The 25291-nt window shown below is 45.0% G+C and overlaps 1 protein-coding gene across 2 annotated transcripts in view; it reads left to right on the forward strand.

Moving 5' to 3' along the window:
- Positions 1-25291, forward strand: part of COP1 (COP1 E3 ubiquitin ligase) — a 196561-nt gene that overhangs the window by 75316 nt on the left and 95954 nt on the right. For both annotated transcript variants that reach the window (XM_065409149.1, XM_065409150.1), the window contains exon 11: positions 11183-11326. In XM_065409149.1, the coding sequence (XP_065265221.1) occupies positions 11183-11326 (144 nt within the window). The remainder of the gene's footprint in view (positions 1-11182; positions 11327-25291) is intronic.

Genomic DNA, 25291 nt, shown 5'->3' on the forward strand with positions numbered 1-25291 from the left:
AGTAAAGCTTATGTAGTAGACTAGAGGTTCTCAAACCATAGTCTAGAGACCCCAAAAATCCATTATGACTTTCTGCAATGTCTGGATTTTTCTCGAGTGGGTTGTCCATGTTGTAGAAGTTGGGTCCAGTTTTTTCCTCTCAAACTAGAAAAATGTTCCTGCTTCAGAAAACTTAGCTGCTGCAGCCGTCATAGCTAGTTAAGAAATGAGTTGTGCTGTACTAAATTACAAAGGAATAATTTCCCTTTATTCTGATGATGATATAAACAACAAAAGTATAATTATTGGATTTGACCTCCAGAACCCATGAAATCTACTGAATCCCATTTGGTGATATTTTTTTAAAATGTACGTTATGGATTGGAAGCATTGCTAGAGCAACCTTTAGTAGAAATGATGGTACTGCATTGTGCATCAAAATAAAAAGGATTTTCTTGTATGCAAGTAGGACTAGAATTAGGCCAGATCACACTGGGTTGACAAGCTGGTACTTTTTTAAAGTTGTCATCTTCCTCTCCTAAACTGGAGAAACATAGGTCTCTTGCTATTCTGGTCGTGCAGATAATCTTGAAAATGTCATCAGAGTGTACCAGTGCAGTGATGTCTACCTGAGTCTGCAGAGAGCCTGAAACAATAGCTTTGAGTTATGAATTGCCTCTTATCTCTATGGAGTGTTATCTTAAATGACTATTGGTGATAATTTTCATGTCTGTGTTGACTATTTCATAGCCTGTAAGGAAGGAGAGGCATAACCGTAATATGAAGATCTGAACTGGCTACACAATAGTGCCTTATTTTGGTGCCCCATGTGGGGGTTATTTGGGGGAGTTTTTCCCCTCCCATCTGATTGTGGAGCCAAAAATTCAGATAAAGAGTGAAATTGGGAGCATGGGGATGGTGGCATCAGAGCCTCACTGAAACAGGAACCAATCCTGCGGAGCTCAGTGGGGCATCCAAACCCAAGTAACTTAGCAGAGCCCAGGGCCAGTTTAAGGGGAACCTTCACATGAAGATATCCCATGGCCACAACCCCAGCAGAGGCTGTACTGTTGGTGGTATCCTGCTCATTACCAGACTGGTGGAAGAAGTGGCAGGTTGGCACTTCCCTCCCAACCCCCCAGCAGAGTACTGCTTTAGTCTAGTAGTGAGTGTGGGGCCAGGTGTCTTGCGCTTTGGCTCTAATGGCTGCTGCTTCTCCCTCTGCTGGAGACTGCCTCCGACAGCATCATTTTCCTGTCTCAAAGCTGTCCACAAGTCCAGCCATGGTAAACCAAAGGCTAACAAACTAGTGAAGAGAAGCCTACTGAAAGATTTTGCTTTCTCTCTGGTGTCTTCTGACAGAATCAGTTTACCTTATGCCCTCTGAGTAGAGCTTACTGTTGCCTACCCAAGATATATCCACCTCAACAGGGTCCTCTCTTAGGACTAGGTAGTCAGGATCTAGGTACCAGATCCAAGAATCCTGCTACATCAACCTGGGAGGTTCTGCAGCTCGTACAATTGATCTCTTGCACAGACACAGTGCAGTGGGTCTTCATTGCGTGAGACTTCCCTAGGTATTGCTCCTATCTACTTGGGATCGCCAGGAAAAGTGAATTATTCCCTCCTCCCTTGAAATCTTCAAAATGGTGTTTTAACAGCAAAGATCCTGGCCCTTGCCACAGAGAAACCGCTAACAGATCTTTCTTCATTGAGGGTGACAACATATACTTTGTTTTGGATAGGAGCCTTTTGTGGGAGCACTTACTTCACAGGCCAAACAGTCTTCATCAGAGAAGGAAGTTGGTTACACTTGAGCTGCATGAGCAGTATAATATGAAGTCTTGTCGCTCATCTGACATTCAGATCTGCTTTTCTGCAGAGTAACAATCATGTATTTTTAAAGCATACACATCAGGAATGTCTTTGGAGTCCCATACTCAATGTGGAATCCCTTAGAATCCTCCCATGGGCAGAACAGAAGAAACTGAGTGATTGAATTACATCTAGGACAAAATCACTGAGTCGACTGGCTGATCTGCCAAACCCTCTGTAGGGGAGTGGAAACTAAATCAGAGAACTGCAGACCTGATATTCAGGGAACGGGGACTCCACAGGTTGATTTTGCTTCAAGCATTAGGAAACTAAATTGTTTTCCATCAAGCTCTTAGGACAAGATGGCGTTGAGGACAGAAGCACTCATTCATGTGGTCCAGCTGCCTGATAGATACCTTTCCACCTTTCTCTCTGCTGGCTTAAGTGGCTGGGTAAATATGGGAGGACAATGCTAATCTCGGAGCTTCCTACTAGTTGCCTGTTACCACCTTGAAATGTCAACTACATGGATGCTGCCAGAATCCAAAGACGTTCAAGCTAGTGGCCTGGAACTTTGAAAGCTAAACCTGTTAAACTTTGGGTAGTCTTACCAGCTAGCAGTCTACTTAAGTACAGGAAGAAACTTACTTCTAAGAATTACTACACGATATGGGATGTCTTTTTGTATGGTCCTTCTCATGGAAGCAGTGGCAATTTTCTACTGGAGGTCTATTAAATTGACCCAAGCATCTATTCTCTTCATGTACAGGGGTGTCCATGAGACTACAGTTTGGAGGTAGAGATTACTAGGAATTGGCAAATGAGAAGGGGAGGAAGGTATAGGAAAGAAGTTAGAGTATTTTACAGAATCCAGTGACCAAAGGTGACATCGGTGGAGGAAGACCCATCCGTTTTCTGGTGACAGGTGGGTGAGTATACAGACAACAAGGTTGTGGCTTTACAGATTGAGAGGATAGATAGGAGCTAATCCCACATGACAAAGGAGGTTGTTATTGATCTTGTGGAATATGCCCTGTTTCATGAAGGAAGTTTTTGTTAGTCATTCTATAGATTTCCATAATTGTTGTTTTGTTCTATCTAGAGAGTGTCATTTTAGAGCAGTGGTGTGCAACCTGCAGCCCGCGGGCTGCATGCAACCCATTAGGGTAAGCTGATTGCGGGCCGCCAGACATTTTGCAGACGTTGAACGTCTGCAGGCACGGCCCCCCGCAGCTCCCAGTGGCCGTGGTTCATTATTTCTGGACAATGGGAGCTACGGGAAGCTGCAGGTTGCCTACCACTGTTTCAGAGGCTCTGTGACTCCTATGACCTGAACAGAGGGCAAATTGGGCAGTTTATGCTAATTCCTAGTAAAATCTATCTCCAAATTAATGGATTTGTAGAGACAAATGCATGACAATCTATTAAGTGAAGGTCCCCTCCCTCTTTTGTATGTTGTTTGTTTGCCTGTTAGAGTTTAGAAGACTAGAAATTTTGTTTGTCTGATTCGTACTCTTCTTGGTGTTGAATCTTTGAAAGCTTCTCCTGGAATTGTGGTGGAATTTCCCTCCAATTATACATGGGGGGGAAATGTGTCCAAATTTTTCCAGCACAATTCTATCCAAGACCATTGTATGTATCTAATCAGTATTAATCTCCACTTTGGAGGGCAATGGCTTCCATCATTGAGAAGATACATTTATAGGCAAGAAAAAAACCTGTCTTGTTTACTTAGTCTTGAATGATTCTTTTTAATGGGTCATTTGAACCAGGATTCCCAGAATACTTGTGAAACTGACATTTTGGAATAAAGGAATGTATTACAGCCGTCTCTTCCCAAATTTGGGGCTTGTGGTGAGCTGCTTATAGAGGGATGGGTTATAGCCTATTTATTAAAAAGTATGGTTTACTATACAATTGACAGAGTTCATACATTATAGTTCCTTAACTTTTAACTAAGTGGTTACTTACACCAGAGCTACAAGTGAGCAGCTTATACAAATGAATGGTTTAGATCTATCTAGTAGCAAACTCTGAATTATAATTTAAATTGTCTGACTAGCACTTCGGTTTGACCTAAAGTTTAATTTTGCGTGGATTATGGGTATCATACTAGCAGTTAAGTTTGCGAAGTGGTTTCTATAAAGAAGAAAAATACCTTGGTTTCTGCTTGTCATAATTTTAGCAAAAACAATCCTTTTAGAGTGAAATTTTATATGTAACTTTTATTTTTTGTATGACAAATGTAGATAGACTTTGGAATGCAAAAATTGATCCTTTTAATTGTGGCTTTGCATGCATGAATATGGCTTTGTTTTAAAATTTGCAACTCTGTATGTCAGTATACACTTTAAGTCATAATAGGGTCCCTTCCAGTTCTATGTTTCGACTTGCAGATGGGGCCATATGGCAGAATTGTGGGGAGGATCTTGTAGTCTGTCATATATAGAGAGTGGAAGGTTTTGTGGTTGTTGGGGACGCTACTCATTCAGGATCCAAATCTGCATTTCTTGGACCCTTGAACATTTCACTGAGTTCAGAGGGAACATTGGGAGAGCAGAATTGGACTGTTGGTTATGATTCCAAATTGTTATTGGCATCATATCTATCTTCTACTCACCTGATTTGTGTTTTGTAATCCTGTACTACGCTATGCAAATAAGTGTAGAGAAAAAAAAATTAGCTAGAATTTCTTAACAATAGAGTGATGACCTAGTACTACTTACTGTAGGTCCATTCACCATAAGTTTTTCTCCATGGTTGTCTGAAATGTGTGGCTCTGAAGGCATACAAGGACTTACCACAAATAAATACTAGTTAGCCCACTATATAGCTATTACAGAGTAAATAGAAATCATCCTCTGTTCATGTTGGTTGTTGCTCTGTAATTTTAAATTTTAAAAGTGGAATAAATGAAGGAAAACACAAAATGAACACTACTTTACTGAAATTACTGAAAGCCAAGCTGTATAAAAATAAGAGAATTCCCTCATTTTCCTTCTCTCATTCTCTCATTGAGAATAAGTGCAATCAATTTTTTGCATTATATTAAAAACTAAATTGGGAGTGAGTTCTAGGATTCTCTCAAGGCATACATAAATGGCATTTAGTCTGGATGTAAGGGCTAACAGTGCTCTTGGCCAGAAAAGAAGGAAAGTGGTTGGAAGGGGGAGGAATGAAAGGAAGAAGGGAAATGAGTCAAAGGTATTTTTTTCAGCTTTGAAGGTGCCTTAGGTGGGCAGGATAGGGGAAAGACTGGACTTGTGCTGCTTTTGAATGCATTGTTGATACATGTTGAAAGCTTTAAACATTTTCTAAAAAAAGGAAAACACTGTTGGTTTTTTTTTCCCCCCCCTCCCCCAGAAGTAAACAGCTGTAGAATGTCATATTTGTGCAGCACCTAGCATAAGTGGGAGCATGACTTGGTTGGCCTCTAGGCACTACAAATGTTATGTAACAATATAACAGTAGAGATTTGCCTATTTATACTGAGTGAATTTGTGCTGTGATGCAGAGAGCCTCTATAAGACACTCCTACACTACTCAGGCTCCGCATATGGGTTGCCAAAGGGTGAAGTGGGCAGAACAGCAGTGTATCTTACATGCACTGCAGAAGAGGCACCTTTTCCCTGCAATACTGTGGGCTCTTACTTGTCACGGGGATGGGGGGGGGGGGGGAGAGAGACTGTCTTATGTGGGTTTTGATTTGATTTGATTTTTCTGCCTTTGGAACCATTTGGCTTTTATGTTCCTGGGGGGTTCTGAGCATTCCATCTTTGGGATGACTTCTGTTTGTAATTCACGAGCCAGCTTTCCTTGGTTTATGGAATCACAAGTCTCCATCTGCTATTTTTATATTGGTTTTGATTGATGTAGTCATAATGCCAACAAAGCACAGACAAAAAATAACAATGGTGCTTCCTTAGAAGAACATGACAATACTTGTATGGTACCACAAGGGCCTAGCTGAAGGAGAGGCTCCCTTGCACTTCATTCTCCTCCATGTTTTCCCTTATCAATTACAGAGCTAGAAGCTATCAACTTGGTGGTCTTAGGAAGCAGTTAATGCATCTGCAGCTCTTCAGTCACTTCTCACCGTTACCATTATTTTTGAAGGCTCATTTGATTCTTTTGATGTTAAATTTGACTTTTAACTAATAGTCTCCCAGACTGAAATTTAGCTGGAAACAATAAAGAAACTTCCACGTTAGGAGAACATATTGATTTAGGAATGGAAGAATAGCGGTAGGTTGCTAACCAATGTCTTAATTAGCGATAATCCCTTGGAAAATAAGGAATTTAGAAACCTTCAGAAAGCATCTAATATTCACATATTGAGTCTGCCATTGGCATGTAGGAGGAGAGCCAACTAACTTTTTTATTGCTGTCATTAAATTCTTTGCTAGACTTTGATCCTTTCTTTCAAACATCAAAAAACCCCAGATACCCAAAAGAGGTTCTGTATCTAAATCTTCAGAAAAATCTTTTGTTGGCCAAGTTTTGTTTTGTGTGGGGTTTTTTTTAAAGAGGTTTTAAAGTTAGGCTCCTTACTCCCTAATTAGCCTTAGGAACTAAATTTTGACAATCTTGGCTGTAGTGTTTATATCCTTTTATGACGGAGAGCAAGAGTGGCAGTTAGTCTGAAAAAATAATGAAGGGGTGGGTGGGGAGAAGGAAGATTTCCAGGCATATTAAAAACTACCCATACTACTACTGCATTTGATTCTTCTGCTCCTGTTCTCTTCCCTGCCAAGCTTAGATTGATTCATTTAAAAGCATTCTGGGTTTTTTTTTTTACTTGGGTGATTTGGGGCTGGGAGGGATCTATTTGGCTTCCCACTGCAACAGATTCTTCTCTTCTACCCTCTCTCATGCCACCTAGGCATTGGGCTTTACTGGTGCTTTTTTTGGCTATAGTTGCTCATAAATGAGATTTATTTCCTTTTCTGCATTTCAGCTAGCAACTATATGCATCGGTTTCATCCTGAACATGTCCATTCAACGTGGAAATTAGCTATCTTGTCTGTTCAGTGGCCTGTGAGAAATGAGTTTGATCTGTCCAATTCCCAACGAACAGATGTTCCAAGTGACAGCACCTCCACAATTTGTGCTAATTGGCAGTTTCAGTAGAGAGGCCAGTGAATGAATGGGTATGAAGCCCAGACTACCTGCTCATCTCTAGAGATGGTCCTTTCAGGCTAGGGTTGAAGTGTATTAGTGGGGTGTGTGGAACAAGATTGCGGTCTCCCTCCCCTTTCTGTATCTGGTCTGGTGATATATAGAGGATATCAGTCTCCAGGGCTGTCAGTCCAGCTCCTTGCACCAGCATTAAAGTCACTTAAAATAGAAATTTACCAAAGCCAAATTTCTGTCGTTCTAATAAGACCCAACAGGCTGTAGGGCAGTGTTGATTGATGGACTTGTGGCTCTCAGAGCACCTGAGGTAAGTATTAATCAGCTGTATCACGTGGTCTGTTGTCTTACTGCTTAATCACTTGCCTGATGTCCTTTTTGACACAGTACAGTTTGTTACTGACTGCTTGATTACAACTTTCCATTGTTCAAACAGATTTATTTCAACTGTAGAAATACATTTTATATGTGCAACCGAAACATGACCCCCTCAAAGGTTAATCCTATGGTGGCTTAAAAACGGTATGTAAGAACTCTTATAGCTCCTGTGATTTTTTTCCTATAGATAAACTATGCATGAGAGAGAATTTATATTAAAACAAAACATACTTCAAATACTTGTGGAAAGGTAGACTGTCAAGCTAGTTAGACACAAATTACTTTGTGTATTATATCACACAGCCCAAGCAAACTTTTTTTTTTCAAACCACAAATTAAACTTACTTAGATGTGTACTGGCGTTTATGCTATCGACTGTTCTGAGCAAAAAGCATTGAAATAATTGTCACTGTGCCAGTGTGCTGTCTGTCATAGTCAGGACTGGTGGGGGAAGTGGAGCTTTGCAAATGCTCTTGGAGGTTATTTTGCTTGATGGTAAATAATCAATTTGATTAGAATGCTGAGCTTGTACTTCATTTTATTTTTCATTGTGCTATCAAACTCAGTTTTTCACAGTACGACTGTAATAGCTGTAAATAGATACTGTTGTGTATATACTATGGATGGAGAATTCAAGCCAAGATGCAGCTATATGCTTTAATAAAGGGGGAGAGGTGTAAATTTTCCCCCTCCCTCCCAGCAGATGAACATCTGTATGGATGGTAGTTTGCTTCTGCATTGGTTTTCTCCCTGCAATGTCTTTGAAGGTCAGAGATCTGAGAATCAGTTTCACTGGTTTGTGCTCATGCTCTTTATTTTAAAAAATGGTTTTTAATGGTACATTAATTTTTAGACCTTGAACTACTGATTTTATTGGCCAAGGTATGCCTTTAAGAAGGAAAAAATGTATAGCATGGGAGTAATGCTAGTCAAAGTTTGTACAGCTAACAGTAACAAAATCTCCTCAGGTAAGACAGGATTTTCAGTTTTAATAACCTGGCCCTTCACCAGACGTAGTAATATTTCTCCTTCAGCAGCAGAAGGCTGAGGGTATAAATTGAATCCAAGTAGATGAATAACTGCCATCAGTTTAGTTATGCTGTACTAGAATCCACAGGGCAGCAAACAGTAGCTGAGACAGCAGTTCAATTAAGATTGTGGTACAAATAAATCCATTGCTATGTTGTATAGGTTTCTGGTTGTAAACCTCTTTCTTGGGGCAGAGAGAGTTGACGTGTCAGTGCGATGCTGAACTGCTTTGACATAGTTTTCTGCAAAAAGCAGCTTGGCTAGGATACTTCTACAAAAACAACCAGTCCTGAGAAATCATCTTGCCCTGTCCCGTTTTCACCTAAAACAATGCCAGACCATATTCACTAACCTTGCTTATTGACCATTAATCTGCCTCTGGAAGTGCTGTCGTGCTTTCCCAGCCCACATAGCTGGAGGAGGAGGGTTCCTCTGGGGTCAGCTGCCCCCAAGGAGGTCCACCCTGGTGGAATGCCTGTATTGGCCACACCCCTCCTTTCTGCTGCTTCCAGCTGTGGCCAAGCAGCCTGTGCTGCTCCTATGAGCAGACTGTTCTGTAGGAGTGGGTGTTTGTGTGTGTGTGTGGTGTTTTGTTTTTTCCCCTGCCCATCCTCCCAGCTCATGTGCCTCAGGGAGGGTGTTCTCTTGGGGTCTGGGACACCCAAGGCTGAAGGTTCCCTCTGAAGTCTGGGAAAATGCTATGGGAGGGGCCCTGGCTGGGTCTTGCCACCCTGTCCTGATACCTCTGGCTCGTCAGGCTCCATTTTTCATGGAACTGTTTGTTGTGGGGGTCTTTCAATAGCAATGGGGAAGAAAAACACTTTAAAAAGTAGGAAACTAATGTAAATCCACACAAATTGGTAGAGTCGGAAGCAAGCGTAAACTACAACCGACTAGATGTAAAGTTTGATAGTGTGTTCCCTTTTAAGTTTATGGCTCTACAATGTCAAAGATTGAGTGTAAACTGGTACTCTGATGTTATCCTGAATCTGCATGCAAAGTGCCAAGGGCCTCTGCCGCTGCTTTGTGTTCCACCAAGTAGCAGTAGTTTTTAAAACAAGACTAGTCAGATTCCCCTGTGGGGAGCAAGAAACTATAAAGGATTGTGTCTATTCCTTGCCACTGCTTGGGAGGTCTAGGTGCCTAATTTTAGACATCCAAGTTAGAAAATGTTCCGTGGTTTGTACAGTCAAATCACATATCAGTGGGTAATTGTTTCTTCTAAAAAAAAAACCCCCCACAACTTGGGCAGAATCTTAATGATAGGGATTTACATATTCTCTCGCTATTGGCACAAAGGAAATTTTCCTTGCTGAATGGGTGCAATTCCATCAACGTCCGCCATATGTAAGCTTTCATTGGTGGGGAGGGAGGGAATCCAGTCGTTAGTCACTAAGATAATCTTCTGAACATGAAAAGAATGTAAAAGGATGCAGTGCTGTTTAAGTACGTGAAAAGATGGCTTCAGTGCCTCTGGTTGCTCAGAGCTTTTCCCAATTGTATTAAAGTGAAAACTGACCAATATGTTGTCATTTTATTTTGCTACCATTCAGAAAGTGGAGCATAGTATTAAACTGACAGTTACAATAGCATCACTTACTGTTTCTTGGAAAGCTTCTGAGCAACTGCATAATCGTGCACTGAATTTTGTTCACTGGGGAGGAGAGCCCAAAATGAGGCAGCTGGGGTAGTAGTGGAAAAATACTATGACATCAGCCGAGAGCCTGTGGGGAGTGATACCACTGTCAATCATAGCAGCAGGGAGACTCTAGGTCTGCAGGGGGAGTTTTCCTCTTTTCAGATAAGGGTAAGAAGCTCCACATTTCCATCCTACTAGTCTGTAAGAGACGGAAACCCCGAAGGAATCCCTGCATCTTCCCCTTCTCTCCCCCCCAGTAGTTTAGAGAGGGTGGTGCTCAGCTTTTCACGAGGGAGTTGCCTCTGGATAGTAGTTGTAGTTTCTGTGATTAAGTGTCTGGTACACTTTTCAAGGCCTTTCAATATACTAACTTGATAATGATGCTCACTGTTCCTAACCCACTCTCCCTTTCTTCCCTTCAGATGTCTTTTATGTTTGATCAGAGGGTTTTCTGGTTTAAGGGTTAACCTCATTATAAAGTGACTGCTTTTTCTTCCATCTCCACTCTCATCTGTTACAAACATGCCTAGCATTTCAAGACAGAAAATGCCTTGGTTCACGAGAACAGCCCTAGATAGAAAGCATGTTGTGTATTTGGCTTTTGTAGTTTTGCTAATATATTTTTAATTTTCCTGTTGCTCAGGGAGTTTGGAGGTCTTTACCATGAGTACTAATTTGCTTTGAATTAACCCTGGGAAATCCAAACTACCATACTAAAGGGGACAATGGGTAGAACAGAATCAATCAGCAATATCCTGTGGCATATTATTCATACACCATGTGGTCAAATTTTTCTTACTACCTTCCCAGTTTGAGCTCTCTGCTTTGACATTTGGGTGCATCGCAATGTAGAAGGTAGAGTTGAACTGAAAAACATTTCAAATGTCTGAACAAAGGTACCGTCTGCAGGAGGAATATTGTGCAGCCACAAAAGTCCATTTTCAGTAAATCGATTGGGTGGGGGGCTTGCATATCATGATCTCTTGGTGCAACTCTGCCTAAGAATAGGAACTCCATGCTGTTTTAGTCCATTTGAAGCAACTGACTTATCCTGGCATAGGTAGAATGTTAAATATTTTTCTAACTGCATTCTTTAGGAGAATTGTAATAGCCAAGTACCAAACCCTGATTATCATTCAGGCAGTAAAATGTCCTGTTCATAAGTGAATGTGTTTTACGTAGTCCTTGATTTCTGCTTTTGCTCCTCAGTATCGAATTCGACCGGGACTGTGACTACTTTGCTATTGCCGGGGTGACAAAGAAGATTAAAGTCTACGAGTACGGCACTGTCATTCAGGACGCAGTGGACATTCATTACCCTGAGAATGAAATGACCTGTAATTCCAAAATCAGGTATGCATTGCCTTTGCCTTGAGTCCCAGCATGCTATGTTTTAATTAGTGTCCCTTACACACAATAAAAAGAACATCGCTTTCTTTATCCTTTGCACTGTGCTGGTGAAGGGGAGATGGAAAAGTTATATTAGAGCTTTATTTGTATACAAAGTTCTGGTGGGCAGTTCAGGCACTGTCTCAGTTCACATAAAATTACACCGACTGTAATGTCAGATCCTCACACGCAGACATTGTATTTAAAAATACCCAAAGATTTATTGCCATAGCTAGTGGAGAAGGGGCATGTGGTGCAATTGAATGATTAGCTCTTTCTTGAGAGAGCTGTATTCAGCAAAAAATTACTCTGTAAAGAGTTTATAAACAGCATGGTCAAAATTCCAGATGAAGGAATTGATCCGAGCTGAGGAGGATATATGTAACTGGAAAGGAGAGGAAAGGCAGTATGGTTTAGGGAGGAGACTTCAGAATAAAGATATTGCACAGTGGGCATCACTGTGGTTCAGGGGTTGGGAAGGATGGGAGTATAATTTAATTTGCACCATATTTGTTCCAGATCCTGTAACCATTGTTTGTTCAGATGCCATTTCATTTGAGGAAGTGGGTTGTCAGAGGCTGTTTGGCTCTTCAGATTCTCTATGAAAAGAGGCTTAGTGAAGGAAATATTAATGGCAATATCTCTTCATAATGGCAGAAATACTATGTGGATTGCTCAGTGCTCTGACCCACTGCTTCTACAGGTGCTGAAACCATTGTTACTGCAGAGGCTCATTATGGTTGGTGTGAATGATGATCTCTCACCAGCCACCACCCATTGAAAGATTCCCTCTCAACATGAAAAAAAAGACCTCCCCCTCCATTGGTATGGAGCAGCAGTAGCCATTCTAGGGAATGAATGCTAGTGGAAGAATTGCGCTGATATATAATGAATTTGTCATAGGGGGTGTTTATCCCATGCTATGATTTTTCAAGGAAGGGACTAACAAAGAGTTCATTAGAGAAAGGCAGAAATAATAGAGGCGTGAGGAGGGTCTCTGAGATGAAGAGGAAGCTTGTGTTATCTCTCTTCCAAACTTAACCTGTTCTAGGGGGGAAGTGCCCGGAGCTTAGACCAGAAAGAAAAGAGGAACTGGGAAATTGTCCTGCTTATACAGAAGGACTTACCTTCTTACAGGAGACCTATTTAACTAGGTACAGTTCCTTTTTTGTCTCGACTTAAGCAGCACGTGCTTTATCGTTCTGCTTTTTCTTTTTCAGCAGATTGAGGAAAACACTCTATTATTCTTTATTTTACCATTTGTAGTGTAATCGTATTATTTCCAAACATTCATTTTTATTAAAAATGACCTGCTGAGCCACAGGTGGGGAGGAGTAGTTCTTCTTCGAGTGCTTGCTCATATCGATTCCAGTTAGGTGTGCGCGCGCCGCGTGCACGATCGTCGGAGAATTTTCTACCCTAGCAACATCCGGTGGGTCGGCTGTGGAGCCCCCTGGAGTGGCGCCTTCATGGCGCTGGATACATACCCCAGCCGACCCAGCGCCCCCTCAGTTCCTTCTTACCACCCGTGACGGTCGTTGGAACTGTGGAGCGCAGCATAGCTGTTCTCCACTCTCCCTAGCTTTACTCGTTAGTTCTTGTAGATAGTAGTTTTGTTGTTAACAGTTTGATAGAGTAGTTATAAATAGTTAGCGGGGGTAAAGGGGGCTTTTATCCCCCCCCTTTTTTTCCCCCGGCGCGCAGCCGGGCTCATGCCCAAGGCTCCTGGCTTTAAGCCGTGCGCGACCTGTGCTAAGCCTATGCCAATGGGAGACCCTCACGACTCTTGTCTGAAGTGTCTAGGGGAGTCTCACCAGACGGACAAGTGTAAGATCTGCAAGGCTTTCAGGCCCAGGACCAAAAAGGAGCGGGACTTTAGACTTACGCAGCTCCTTATGGAGGCGGCACTTAGCCCAGATCCTCCTTTGGCGCGCCAAGTTCCGGCACCGAGCGCCTCGGTGCGCAGCGCCCCGGCGGCGCCCTCGGGTACTGCACCACGAGGAGACGCGGATAAGGCCCCACGGCACCGTCCTCCGTCCACCGCAAGCCCCTCGGCGCTGTTCCCCGTCTCCGGGACATAAAAGACCCCGTAAGACCCAGGACACTGCCGTACAACAGGCACCGGCTCCCCCCGAACTGGTGGTGGAGTCACGTCCGGCTTCGGAGCACCAGAGGGTGCAGGCATCGTCGACACCGTTGACTCCGGCACCGGTTGTAGGGTCGTTGAGTCCGGTGCGGACTGGCTCCCCGCCTCGTCCTGTGGTTGAGCCCTGTCTCCCCTCTACGCCAGAGACATTTGCGACGGCGAAGGACCTCATCGCCCTCACGGAGCCGGCGCCATCTCAAACCGCGGCACCGAATCTGCTCCGCACGGTGCAATCCAGGAGCAAGCCTGCCCTGATACGCCCTCCATCTCAGAGCGTGGACTCGCGGCACCGCTCCCAGTCTCGGAGCAGGTCCTGACGCCGCTCGCAGTCCCGGCACCGGTCTTCATCTCGGCGCCGGTCGTACTCGCAGCCCAGATCTTCCTCCCGGCACCGGTCCACTTCCCGGCACCGACCCGAGCATCGGTACCGGCCAGAGTCCAGACGCAGTTCCCGGCACCGGTATGAGCGGCGCTCCCGTTCGCCAGGCCGCTCCCGGCACCAAGTCTACAGACGGTCTTCGTCTTCGCGATCCAGATCGGGATCCCGGTACCGGCATGGCCATCGGCACCGTTCTTGATCCCGGTTCCGCTCCCCGGCACCGCGCAGAGACCGCTCGCCTGTGGACCGGCACCACTCGGCACCGTTCCAGGACGAGCCTCTGCAATCACGCTCGGCACCGCCCTGGCCCTCAAGATCGGCATCTCGTTCGTCGGAAGGGGCCTCCCGATCAGCATACCCTGCTCAGGGTCAGGCTGCGGACGACTTGGGCCATTGGCAGGAGGGGGCAGAGGACCCTAGACAGGACCCCGCACATTGGTCTTTCTGGACCCCATGGGCATATCACCAGGCACAAGGGGCTCCACCAGCGGCCTCTCGCTCTGCACACTCTGAGCCCAGGGTACCTGAGGCCAGCATCACCCATCCTCCCCCAGGGGGCATGGAGGCTCCTGTGCCAACACCCACGCAGGTCCCAGACCCCGGTGCAGGGGATCCTGCACATCAGGGACCCTTGGAGCCGGACCCACCTTTGGATCCTTTACCCCCTGAGACGTCGTCCTCATCTTCCCCAGATGAGGCGGTGGCGGGAACAACAACCTCAGGCCCACCTCCAATAGACCTCCGTGCACACCAAGACCTGCTACGTAGGGTGGCACGGAACATGGACCTACAGGCAGAGGAGATAGTGGAGGTGGAGGACCCGGTGGTGAGCATCCTCTCAGCTGATGCCCCATCCTGGGTGGCGATGCCCATTATTCGCACGATCCAGGCTAATGCTAATGCCATATGGCAAACTCCGGCCTCCATTCCTCCCACTGCCAGAGGTGTAGAGACAAAGTACTTTGTCCCCTCTAAAGACCATGAGTCCTCTACACACACCCTCCGCCGTGTTCACTAGTAGTCTCCTCAGTGAACGCAAGAGAGCGCCATGGTTAGCAGGCGGCAGCACCCAAATCGAAGGACGCCAAACGCTTCGATTTGTTTGGACGTAAGGTTTACTCAGTGGGGGGTCTGCAGCTCAGAGCCACAAACCAACAGGCGCTCTTGAGTCGGTACAATTCCATGGGTAAATTTAAAGAGTTGGTCCCCCAGGACTTGAGAGAGGAGTTTGGGGCCCTAGTGGAGGAAGGTAAAAAGGTGGCTAGGACCTCCTTACAGGCCTCCCTGGACATAGCGGACTCTGCCGCCAGGACACTAGCGTCTGGGATAGCCATGAGACGCGTCTCCTGGCTTCAGGTATCGGGGTTATCGCCAGTACTGCAGCAGACCCGGCAAGATCTGCCATTCGAGGGCCAAGGGTTGTTCTCGGACAAGACGGACTCTCAGTTGCAGAGCCTCAAGGACTCCAGAACCATCATGCGCTCCCTGGGGATGAATGTCCCAGGACCCCAGCGCAGGCCCTTTAGGCCCCAGCCACAGAGGTTCTACCCTCCTGCTCCTCGTCCAAGACAGGACTTCCCCAGAAGGCGGGGGTGAGGTGGTAGAAGGAGGTCGACCGGCCCCCAACCTGGTCAGAACCAAGGCCCTCCTAGACCACCTTCAGGGCTTAGGCAAAATTTTTGAAGGTGCGCTCGAGGACGGCGTACTAGCCACTACCCAGGATCCATTCCCTTTATTTCGGGATCGCCTCTCCCGTTTCCACCGTGCTTGGTCCCTTATAACCTCGGACCGTTGGGTCCTTCGCACGGTGGAGAGGGGATATGCTCTCCAGTTTTCTTCGTTTTCTTCCCCCCCCTGTCCCTCTTCAGGGACCTTCTCATGAGCATCTCCTTACACAAGAGGTTTTTGGGCTCCTTTCTATGGGGGCCATAGAGGAGGTTCCATCAGAGTTAAGGGGCAGGGGGTTTTACTCCCGCTACTTCCTGATCCCCAAGGCAAAAGGGGGTCTGCGACCCATTTTAGATTTACGCGGACTCAACAAATTCATAGTAAAGTTGAAGTTCCGCATGGTCTCCTTGGGGACCATCATCCCTTCCCTGGATCCTGGAGACTGGTACGCCGCCCTCGACATGCAGGACGCATATTTTCATATAGCAATCTACCCTCCACACAGGCGCTTCCTTCAATTTGTAGTAAACAACGTGCACTACCAATTTGCCGTCCTTCCCTTCGGCTTGTCCACGGCTCCGAGAGTGTTCACCAAATGTCTGGCTGTCGTGGCAGCATACCTTCGTCGACAAAGGATACAGGTGTTCCCGTATCTAGATGACTGGCTGGTGCGCGGCCACACCAGGGAGCAAGTTCAAGCCCACGTCCAGATAATACTACAAACATTCCACGAGTTAGGCATCTTACTCAACAAAGAAAAGTCCACTCTGGAGCCAACCCAGAGAATAGTGTTTATCGGGGCAGTCTTAGACTCCAGACTCGCCCGAGCTCTTCTGCCAGACACTCGGTTTCACACCATCACAAACATCATCCACGGACTCCAGGTCTTCTCAATTACCACGATAAGGACGTGCCTCGACCTGTTAGGACACATGGCCTCTTGCACTTATGTAACCAGGCATGCCAGACTTCGGCTTCGCCCACTTCAGGCCTGGGTGTCATCGGTGTATCGTCCTTATCGGGACAACCTGAACATGGTGGTCACGGTTCTGAACTCGGTCTTGACCTCTCTCACCTGGTGGCTGGACCACAAGGTGGTGTGCGCAGGAGTGCCGTTTCACGCCCCACAACCCTCCCTGTACCTGGTCACGGACGCTTCATCTCTAGGTTGGGACGCTCACCTCGGGGAGCACCATACACAGGGCCTGTGGACCGCATCCCAACTAGCTCTGCACATCAATGTTCGAGAGCTGATGGCGGTGCGCCTAGCCTGTCAGGCATTTCTCGGTCTCCTACATGGCCGTTGCGTGTCAGTCCTCACAGACAACACCACGGCCATGTTCTACATCAACAAGCAAGGAGGAGCCCGGTCGTCTCTCCTATGCCAAGAGGTCATTCGCCTGTGGGAGTTCTGCATTGCCCACTCAATACATCTCATGGCATCGTTCCTCCCTGGAGTCCAGAACGCTCTAGCGGACCGTCTCAGCAGATCCTTCCAGATGCACGAGTGGTCGATTCGCCCAGATATCATCCATTCCATCGTCCAGAGGTGGGGATTTTCCCAGGTCGACCTGTTCGCCTCACGCGCCAACAGGAAGTGCCACGTGTTCTGCTCCCTCCAAGGGCGATCTCCGGGCTCCCTGTCGGACGCTTTCCTGCTATCGTGGAAAGACCAGCTGTTCTATGCTTTCCCTCCATTTCCACTGGTCCACAGGGTACTGCTCAAGCTACGCAGAGACAAGGCACGTATGATTCTAGTCGCTCCAGCTTGGCCAAGACAGCACTGGTACACCACGCTTCTGGAGCTATCGGTACAGACTCCGATCATGCTTCCATTGTGCCAGAACTTGATCTCTCAGGACCACGGCTGACTCTGTCACCCCGACCTGCAATATACTGGAAGTGACATAAATTTAAAGAGCTTTAAAGTGCTTAAAGTCTCCCTTGTACCCCCATGGCTAGGAGCCTTGCCTACTCAATTCCCCTCCATTGTTCCTCCTCCAGTGCCCCCATCCCACTGAGAGATATCTAGTCCTCGGTGTGATTTTCCCCCCCACGCACATGCATTTCCTATTGGCTTGTTAGCATCTACATGAAGGAGGTCCCATTTTGGTGGTCATCGTAAGATCTGCCAGAGCAGAACATCCTTCCTGGACTCCTGATGCCTCAACGCAATTTAATTGTTTGTGCTTGCTTACTAACATGCACAAAAAAGCCCAGGGAAATTCCCAAACAAACTGTTGGAATTTTGGTTGAAAATATTTCCGTAGAATCCAGTTAACACCTTAAAATTATATTTTAATACAAAAATTCTAACCCTTTCAAAAACGTACATTAAAGTCGGGGGGGGGGGGGGGAGGAATTGGAAGGATCAAACCAATTCATCACAATAGTATAAATCTTCATCTATCGGTCGTCTTACTGAACTTATTCTGACTGCCCAGCCTATATTTTTACCTTCTAAAATTAACAAAAACACATGCAAAACTAAAAATATCAAATGTAATTATAAAATCCCATTGTCTATCCATGGGAACAGTTTCCAATAGAACACTAACACATACTACAGTGTTACAACAGGAAGCTATGGATGTTACACAGTACAAATTTTTGCCTACAACCTCACACTACATAATCAGTACACTTCATAACAGTAAACAGTCAATCCAATTCTATTCAGACAAATATTCTTCTACTGCGACATATTGTATTACTATGAGAAAACACAGAATTCTGACAGAATGGGACTATATTCCTTTCAAAACCCAGTGTTTGCTAGGCATTGTATAAATGTACAAGAAGGCGTTCTCTGATCCAAAGACTAGCGGTATTAAAAAGCACAGGTTAGGGCGAAGGGGAGCAACATGCTGGTGAAGTGTTCAAGAGGTGGTGTTTGGGCCTATCATGGTTATACTATGTCTTTTCTATCTTTAACTACTGTGATATTCTTTACAGAGATCAATAAAACCAGTCTTTTGAGAGAAATCAGCATTGATTGGTCTAGAACCTCTAGCATTGAGGTTTATATTTTAAACCCAACTGTTTTAAATGTTCATTGGCTTGCCATTTTCTCCCCCTAAGAAAATCAATTGTTTCCACCTTCCTGGGTGGGCTGTATAAATTGGTAGATGATTGAAGGATTATAGAACTATGGGGAACTGGTTGGTTCCATAAACTGTTTACCAGGCTTTAAAACATTATGATTTTCTAAAGGTATGGAATTTTCATAAGGACAATAACTTTTTTTGGTGGAAATGTTAGCATAATGTCACTGAAACTCAGTTTCAACAGGTTTGTTTGGGAATCTAGCAGTGGATTAGGTGCTCTTATTGCACTTCAAGCAGAAAGAGAGCTTTAAAGTGTATTTGATGTTTTTCTGTTCCTCTGAGACTACTTCCAAACTGAACTCGCTACTTCTAAATTTGATAATCTAACCCTGACAATCTTCTCAGTAGAAGGTAATTGTTTGCTCTCGCTTCTCTGCCAGCCTTCAGTGAGGAGAGAGCCACATTAACACATTTAGGGATGTCTACCATGTCAACTTTGTGTATGAGATGAGATGCTTTTCACAGCTTCAAGATTTTTCCTTTTCCCTCATATGCTATATTTATATATGTGCGTGTACACCCAGAGCTGTGACCAAATTAAAATTTAAAGTAAAGTTCCCTGGCACTCTGTAAGCGTGGGTGGGAGGAGAAGGTCCCTTTATTTCATTTCCTTGCTCTGTTTCCCCCCTTCCTCCTAAACAAATGCATTTGTCAATTGGCAGCTCCTTAACCCATCAACTCCCTCCAGCATGGGGGTGCTATTAGTTCTGATAGATGTTTGGTGATCATTGACCAAATGCACTCTTGGTGTGCCCATTAACTATGCCATCACTCACTCTTACACTGTGGCATAGATAATAAATTGCTATTCTAAATTGCTTGGCTTGGAGGAACATTGGTGTAGTGAAGACCACACTTGTATTGTTTGGTAAGGTATTATCCAAAAACATCCATATTTAATAAAAACCTAAAAAAGTGGAACCTGCTTTACAATAAGCTCTGATTTAATGCATCTTCATAGTTTAAGTAGAGAGAATGATTGTCCAAACCCAGGTTATGATTTGCCAGTTGGGTCTTTTTTAGATGTCAAAACCATACACCAACTGTAATGCTGTGTAGTTGGGACCTCACCAAAAAGAGCTGGAAATTTGTCTGTTCTGTTAAAAAAAAGAATTCTTTTTTAAGTTCTTAAAACCAGGATGAGGGCACCTGGTGGCATTATCCTTGTTGCTACTCTTTTCTTTCTAAGAACTATATTTTGTAGTGGAAAAGCTGTTACAGAATGTTCTCATCCCCAAGTTGTTTTTAGACATTTATGCATATATGTATAAGTAAGCCATACTCTAATACAGGGGTTCTCACAACAAAAATTTTTGTGGCCTCAGAGTGCGGCCACCAATTCTTGCTGGTGGCCACTTTGACAATTTTTCCTAAAACTCTTAATTAACTTCAGGAAAAACAAATATGCACATATACGTGTCCAAATCATTGTAGTTTATTTATGTAGGGTTTGTTTCAAACTCAATATTAAAAATAAAGTACAGTTCTCTCTATTCTTTACTGGACTCAAACAGAATAGAAACAAAAATAAGGTCCTTTGCACGTTTTTTGTCTTTTGTTGTTGTTGCTTCTTTTCCTTTTTTTGGTTACTTTTTTTTAAAGACTTGCTAGCTAGTAAGTCTGCCACTGTGAAAAATGACATTTGTATGTTAATATCATTTTTCACAGAAACAGACTTGCTAGCTAGCTGGGAGGCAGTGAAAAGTGATATTAACAAACATACAAATATCACTTTTTCACAGCAAGCTGTGGGACAAATTAAGCCCTGGATGGGGAGATGGGTAGGGAGGCAGCAGAGGCCAGGGGTGATGAATGGGGGGCTGGAGGAGCCAGTGGGAGTCAGGGGCAATGCGGGGGGGATGGCAGTGTGGCCAGCACCTTGGGTCCTGGTGGGGGCCTGCCATCATGCGGCAAGTTCATATAATTAAAAAAAAACAACTCACCGTTCACGATCAGTGTCGTGCCACTTACATTCTGAAATCCACCTTCCTGGACTTCCTTGCAGCAAACTCACTTCCCAGGTGCATATGGTCTTGCTACCTTCAGTGGATTTTTTTAAAATGTAATTACACAGTCGCAACACTGAGAGCCCATGTTTTGGGAACTGGGTGGCTATTGGAGGGCCTATATGTGCCATGGTGCTGGGGGACCCCAGGACCCTCCAGCGTGGAGGACGGGCTCTAAGATCTGTTTTTTTTTCTGGGGGCTGGGAGGGGAGGCAGAAAATCAGATGGATGGAGGGCCACAATCCTGGGGGGAGGTGGAGAGTGCAGAGTTGTGGGACCCTGGTATTGCGCGAAGGGGGACCCCAAGGTTGGAGAGCCAAAAGGCAAGGAGGACCCTGAGGTAGGGGGGTGATAAGGGCTGGCCCTGGCCTGGAGGTGGCATTGGAGGACCCCACCCAGTGCTGGGAGAGGGGAGGTGTGGGGCACTGAGGGGACACCAGGGCTGGGCGACAGGCGAAGGATGATGGAGACTACTGGCTGGCACTCACCTGTGCTAGGGACAAGGGGGTCCCCTGTGCTAGTGGAGGGTCCCACTGGAAAAGGGAAGGGTCTATCTGAGGCGGAAGGGTAGGGTCAGGGTCAGCCTGCCCTGGCACTAGTGGTTGGGGGGGCGCTAGGACCTTGCAGCGGCAGGCGACACTGGGAGCCAGTGGAGTGGGCTGGGACTGGGTCGCTCGCTGCTGCAGAGCCTGAGCCTGGGGGGCTGCGGGCAAGAAAAAGAAATAAACACCCGGGCCTGTGAGTGTGGGGTACAGGCCCAACCCCTGCTGCTGGCTCCAGGCCCCCCCGCTAGTCCCCCGGGCTGCCCTGCCCCCCCCGCCCCCTCCCCGCCGCATCCCCCTGAAGCGCAGGGCCTGTGGCAGTTTTCCCAGCCCATCCTATGGATGGGACAGGTCTGACAACGGGCAGGGGGTGGTGAGGCTACCCCACGGACGGAGCCCGTGACCAGAGGAGGCAGCGCGGGCCAAAGGTGATTAGGGGAGTGGTGAGCCTGACGCTGCGTGACCAGAGTCTGCCATTCACCACACAAGGGCTGAAGCCGCCCCCTGAAAGGTCGGTAACTTACACTGGTTGCCTACTCCTGTGGTGTTTCTGGCTGGGGGGGGGGGGGGGGGCAAGGCCCAACCCCTGCCGGCAGACCCAGGGGAGGGGCTGCTGCTTCCCCCCCAATCACTGCCTAGGAGGTGGTGGCTGCAAGAAAAGCCCCTGGTGGCAGCATTTAAGAAATGGTGCTCTAATATCACCAAGTGGAACATAGTGGTGACTTCGCAGGTAGTTGAAGACAATTGACAGTTAACCTCATGCTTCACAAAGTTTTCCAGTTATATGTGAACAACCTACTAATACACATGCTAGAGAGGCGTATTGGTGTGGCAGAATAAAGTTACAAAATGGTCAGTGAGATGCAATGTGCAGTTCCAGTGAAAATTCTTAGTGAAATTAATCTATGAAGATGAGTTTATTAAAGTTTCCCTGTACATTCCATTCCTTTTCTTCACATAACACCAAACTGCACTTTCTGCAGGGTTTCTTTTCTCTTTTCTTTCTGAATTTAACATTATAGGAAACTTATCCTAAATTGACCTATTAACCTTGTCCAAAGCATTGATGACCCCCCCCTCACCCCCCCCCCCCCCCCAAAAAAAGGCTGTTACTGTTGTGACTGCTTTCTGAACAGTGGCTGTGACAGGCATTTATGGAAGCAGGCATGTGACTGCATTTGTGAGGACTTATGTCTGGCCAAGAGCAAGTCTGGTGTCCTAGAGTAGCTGTGAAAAGGGAAGCCCTTGCCCAATGTCGGGCTGGCACCAGCCCAGCCCTGCTCTGCTGAGTGCCAGCTGGGTGCTTGTTGAAAGATTCTGCTTCACTTGGGGTAATTCATTGTAAACCTTTTTGGAGCGGGGCCCTTAAACCAGCTGTATCTGCCTCTCTCACCCCTTTCTCCCACCTGCTTCCTAAATGCATTCTTGCCTATATGGGCTCTTTGATCTCTCTTTGTTAAGAATAGGGAGGAAATAAGCATTTGCATTTTTTTGTTAAATTTGCACAGCTCCCCCCAGAAGTACTAAATGCTTCCAGGAAAAACAGATGACATAAATCCTATTTACAGATTCATAGCCTCAGTACAAGGAACAAATCCTGGCATTGTGTAGTAACTATAAACTGCACCCTATGATCTAATTATGATTTGCAATGTCCCTATCTATGACAGGTGATAATCTCTCCCTCTCCTTGGTGCAGAGGGAGAAGGGAAAGAGGGAGAGAAAGGGATGAACAGGTAGCAGCTAATGCTAGCACTGCTTCTGTGATTTATTCAGGAGGCAGAATTGTTGCTTTGCCATAGGTTGAGAGAAATGTGAAGATCTAGTGTTCAACAAAAAGAGAAATTAGTCTCATGGCTGCCTGATCTACAGTAGGCAGCATACCAAATGTGGGTAGGAAAACACTTATGAAATACATCTTTAATATTCTGCATGTTCACCGCAGTATGTTTACAGCAGCAGCACTCTGTGATAAATGGTACCACAACTCCAAAATCAGCTGCATCTCTTTAGTCAACTGCAGTAAAAGCAAAAACCACAAGAATAGGTTACCTTTTGTTTTTAAAATTATTCCTAGGATATGTTTTTTATTTTTCAATGTCCATAAATTACATGTATGGCTGTTCCATCCTAATCACAATTGATCTGTTCATTACTGTCAGGTTTTGAAAGGGCAATAGACTCTCACTATTTCTAAGCACCAAAATAAAGTTAAGCTAAAATTCTCAACCTAGATTCCCTACTCACTGGGTCCACATTGCTTTTGGAGCCCTTTAGAAAATAATCACCTTGGAACCTCACACACTCCCATGAGACACAGAATGTTTGGACCAAATGTGATGTGAGGATTTGTAGCATTGAATTCCCCTCGCTTTCACTTATTGAAGTAATCATCTCAGAGTTGTCTCCCCTTCTCTCTTGTCATACTGTTTGCTGAGTTTTTCTCCAAAACTATTTGTCTGCTATTTTAGCTAGGGTTTGGGTAAAGAGCTAAAATGTATTTTAAAAAATTATTTTAATAGTAATTTAGTTCTGTGCCACTGCAGCGTTCGGTCATGCTGTCATTTGCATTATCTTTCAGAAGCCAGTGGTACAGCTGAAATGTTTGAGCATGTAAGGCTTCTACCTGGAACTCAGTTCATGTACTTGCCACACAGAACTACTCTCTCTCTTTCACTTTGCACACAGTGTGAATAGTCCCCATTCAGGTGTGTAAAGTGAAGCCAGTGCACAAGTGTCTTTCAAAGATCAGAATCTCAGGCTATATCTACATGGCCCACAGTTTGGACTATGGGGGTGTGAATTACAGTGTGAGCTAGTGTGCTGAGCTGTAAATCTCCCATGTGGATGCTGTAGTGTATATAGTTTGAATTAAGGTAGTCCTGTTTAAAGAAGACTAAACTGCCGGCCATGTAGACAAGCCCCACAGTGCAGATCTGATGCCCAATTCATGAGAGCAGGCTAGCAGTTGACAACTAATTCTCCTCAGATGCACCTCGTGTGAGGTTGTTTCGGCTAGTTAATCTCCCAAGAATGGAGCTCTATGCTGATAGTACTCACAGGAAAAAAGGCTATCATTTAAATACAGTAGCACAAATAGTAAGGGCGTATGAACCTGATAATGTGACTATTTCTAGATTAAAAAAGGAAGCTTTAAGAATGAAGAAAGCTCTCAACACACTTGGAGGAAGAGCTGTTCTATTAGTCTGATATATCCCTTGAGTATGCTGTTTCATAAAAGTTAGTCTAATGATAAGCTATACAAAACCTTATGCATTGTACTGTTTAATGGAACATTCCAGGGTGTTTAAGATCTAAAGGAAGCTTGGTGATGGTGAGGGGAGAATCAAGTCAGGAAGATGAAGAAAATTTGTTTTTAATCTAATTATGACCCTTAAATTTTTAAACACAATCCTTAAAAAAATTAATGACATGTGAGACTAAAAACAATGTTGTGGGCTGGAGTGAAATTGACAAGAACCATGTCAGTCTTGCTCTGCAACTAGGAGGGAGGAAAGCAGATTTTTATTCACCTACTAGCTGGAGGCGGCAAAAGGTAGAGCCCTTGAGCAGGGTCCTAGGATGGCATTCTAGAGGAAGCCCAACACTTTTGTCTTTCTCCAGGACTTAGATTGGAAGAAAAGAATTACTGGTGGTACTTGCCCAAGTTCCACCCACTTGTTATATAGATATAATGTGCAGCTCACAATAGATCATGCAGAGCTTTCATAATGTGGTTGTCCTTCTCCTTTCTTGCATGATTTGATTAGCAGTGAAATAATTAATGCTGACATTTTAAATGGTTGTGCTTCAGGGCACAAGTCACTCATATCTGTTGGAGGTTTGGAAGGAATTTTCCCTGTGGGTAGATTATTCTATAAATTCCTACTATAAGGTTTCTTGAATGTTTTTCTGAAGCAGTTGGTACTTACCACTATCAGAAACAGGATATTGGACTAGATAGTTTTAATTTGCTCTAGTATTGCAATTTCTTTGTTTATATGGTTGTCCTTAGGCTTCAGAGTTAAGTTTTGTTTTTTTTAAATGAACTAGGACAGTTCTCTTCACTAGTGTTTCAGAC

Source organism: Emys orbicularis, chromosome 8 (assembly GCF_028017835.1).
Source record: "Emys orbicularis isolate rEmyOrb1 chromosome 8, rEmyOrb1.hap1, whole genome shotgun sequence".
NCBI lineage: Eukaryota > Metazoa > Chordata > Testudines > Emydidae > Emys > Emys orbicularis.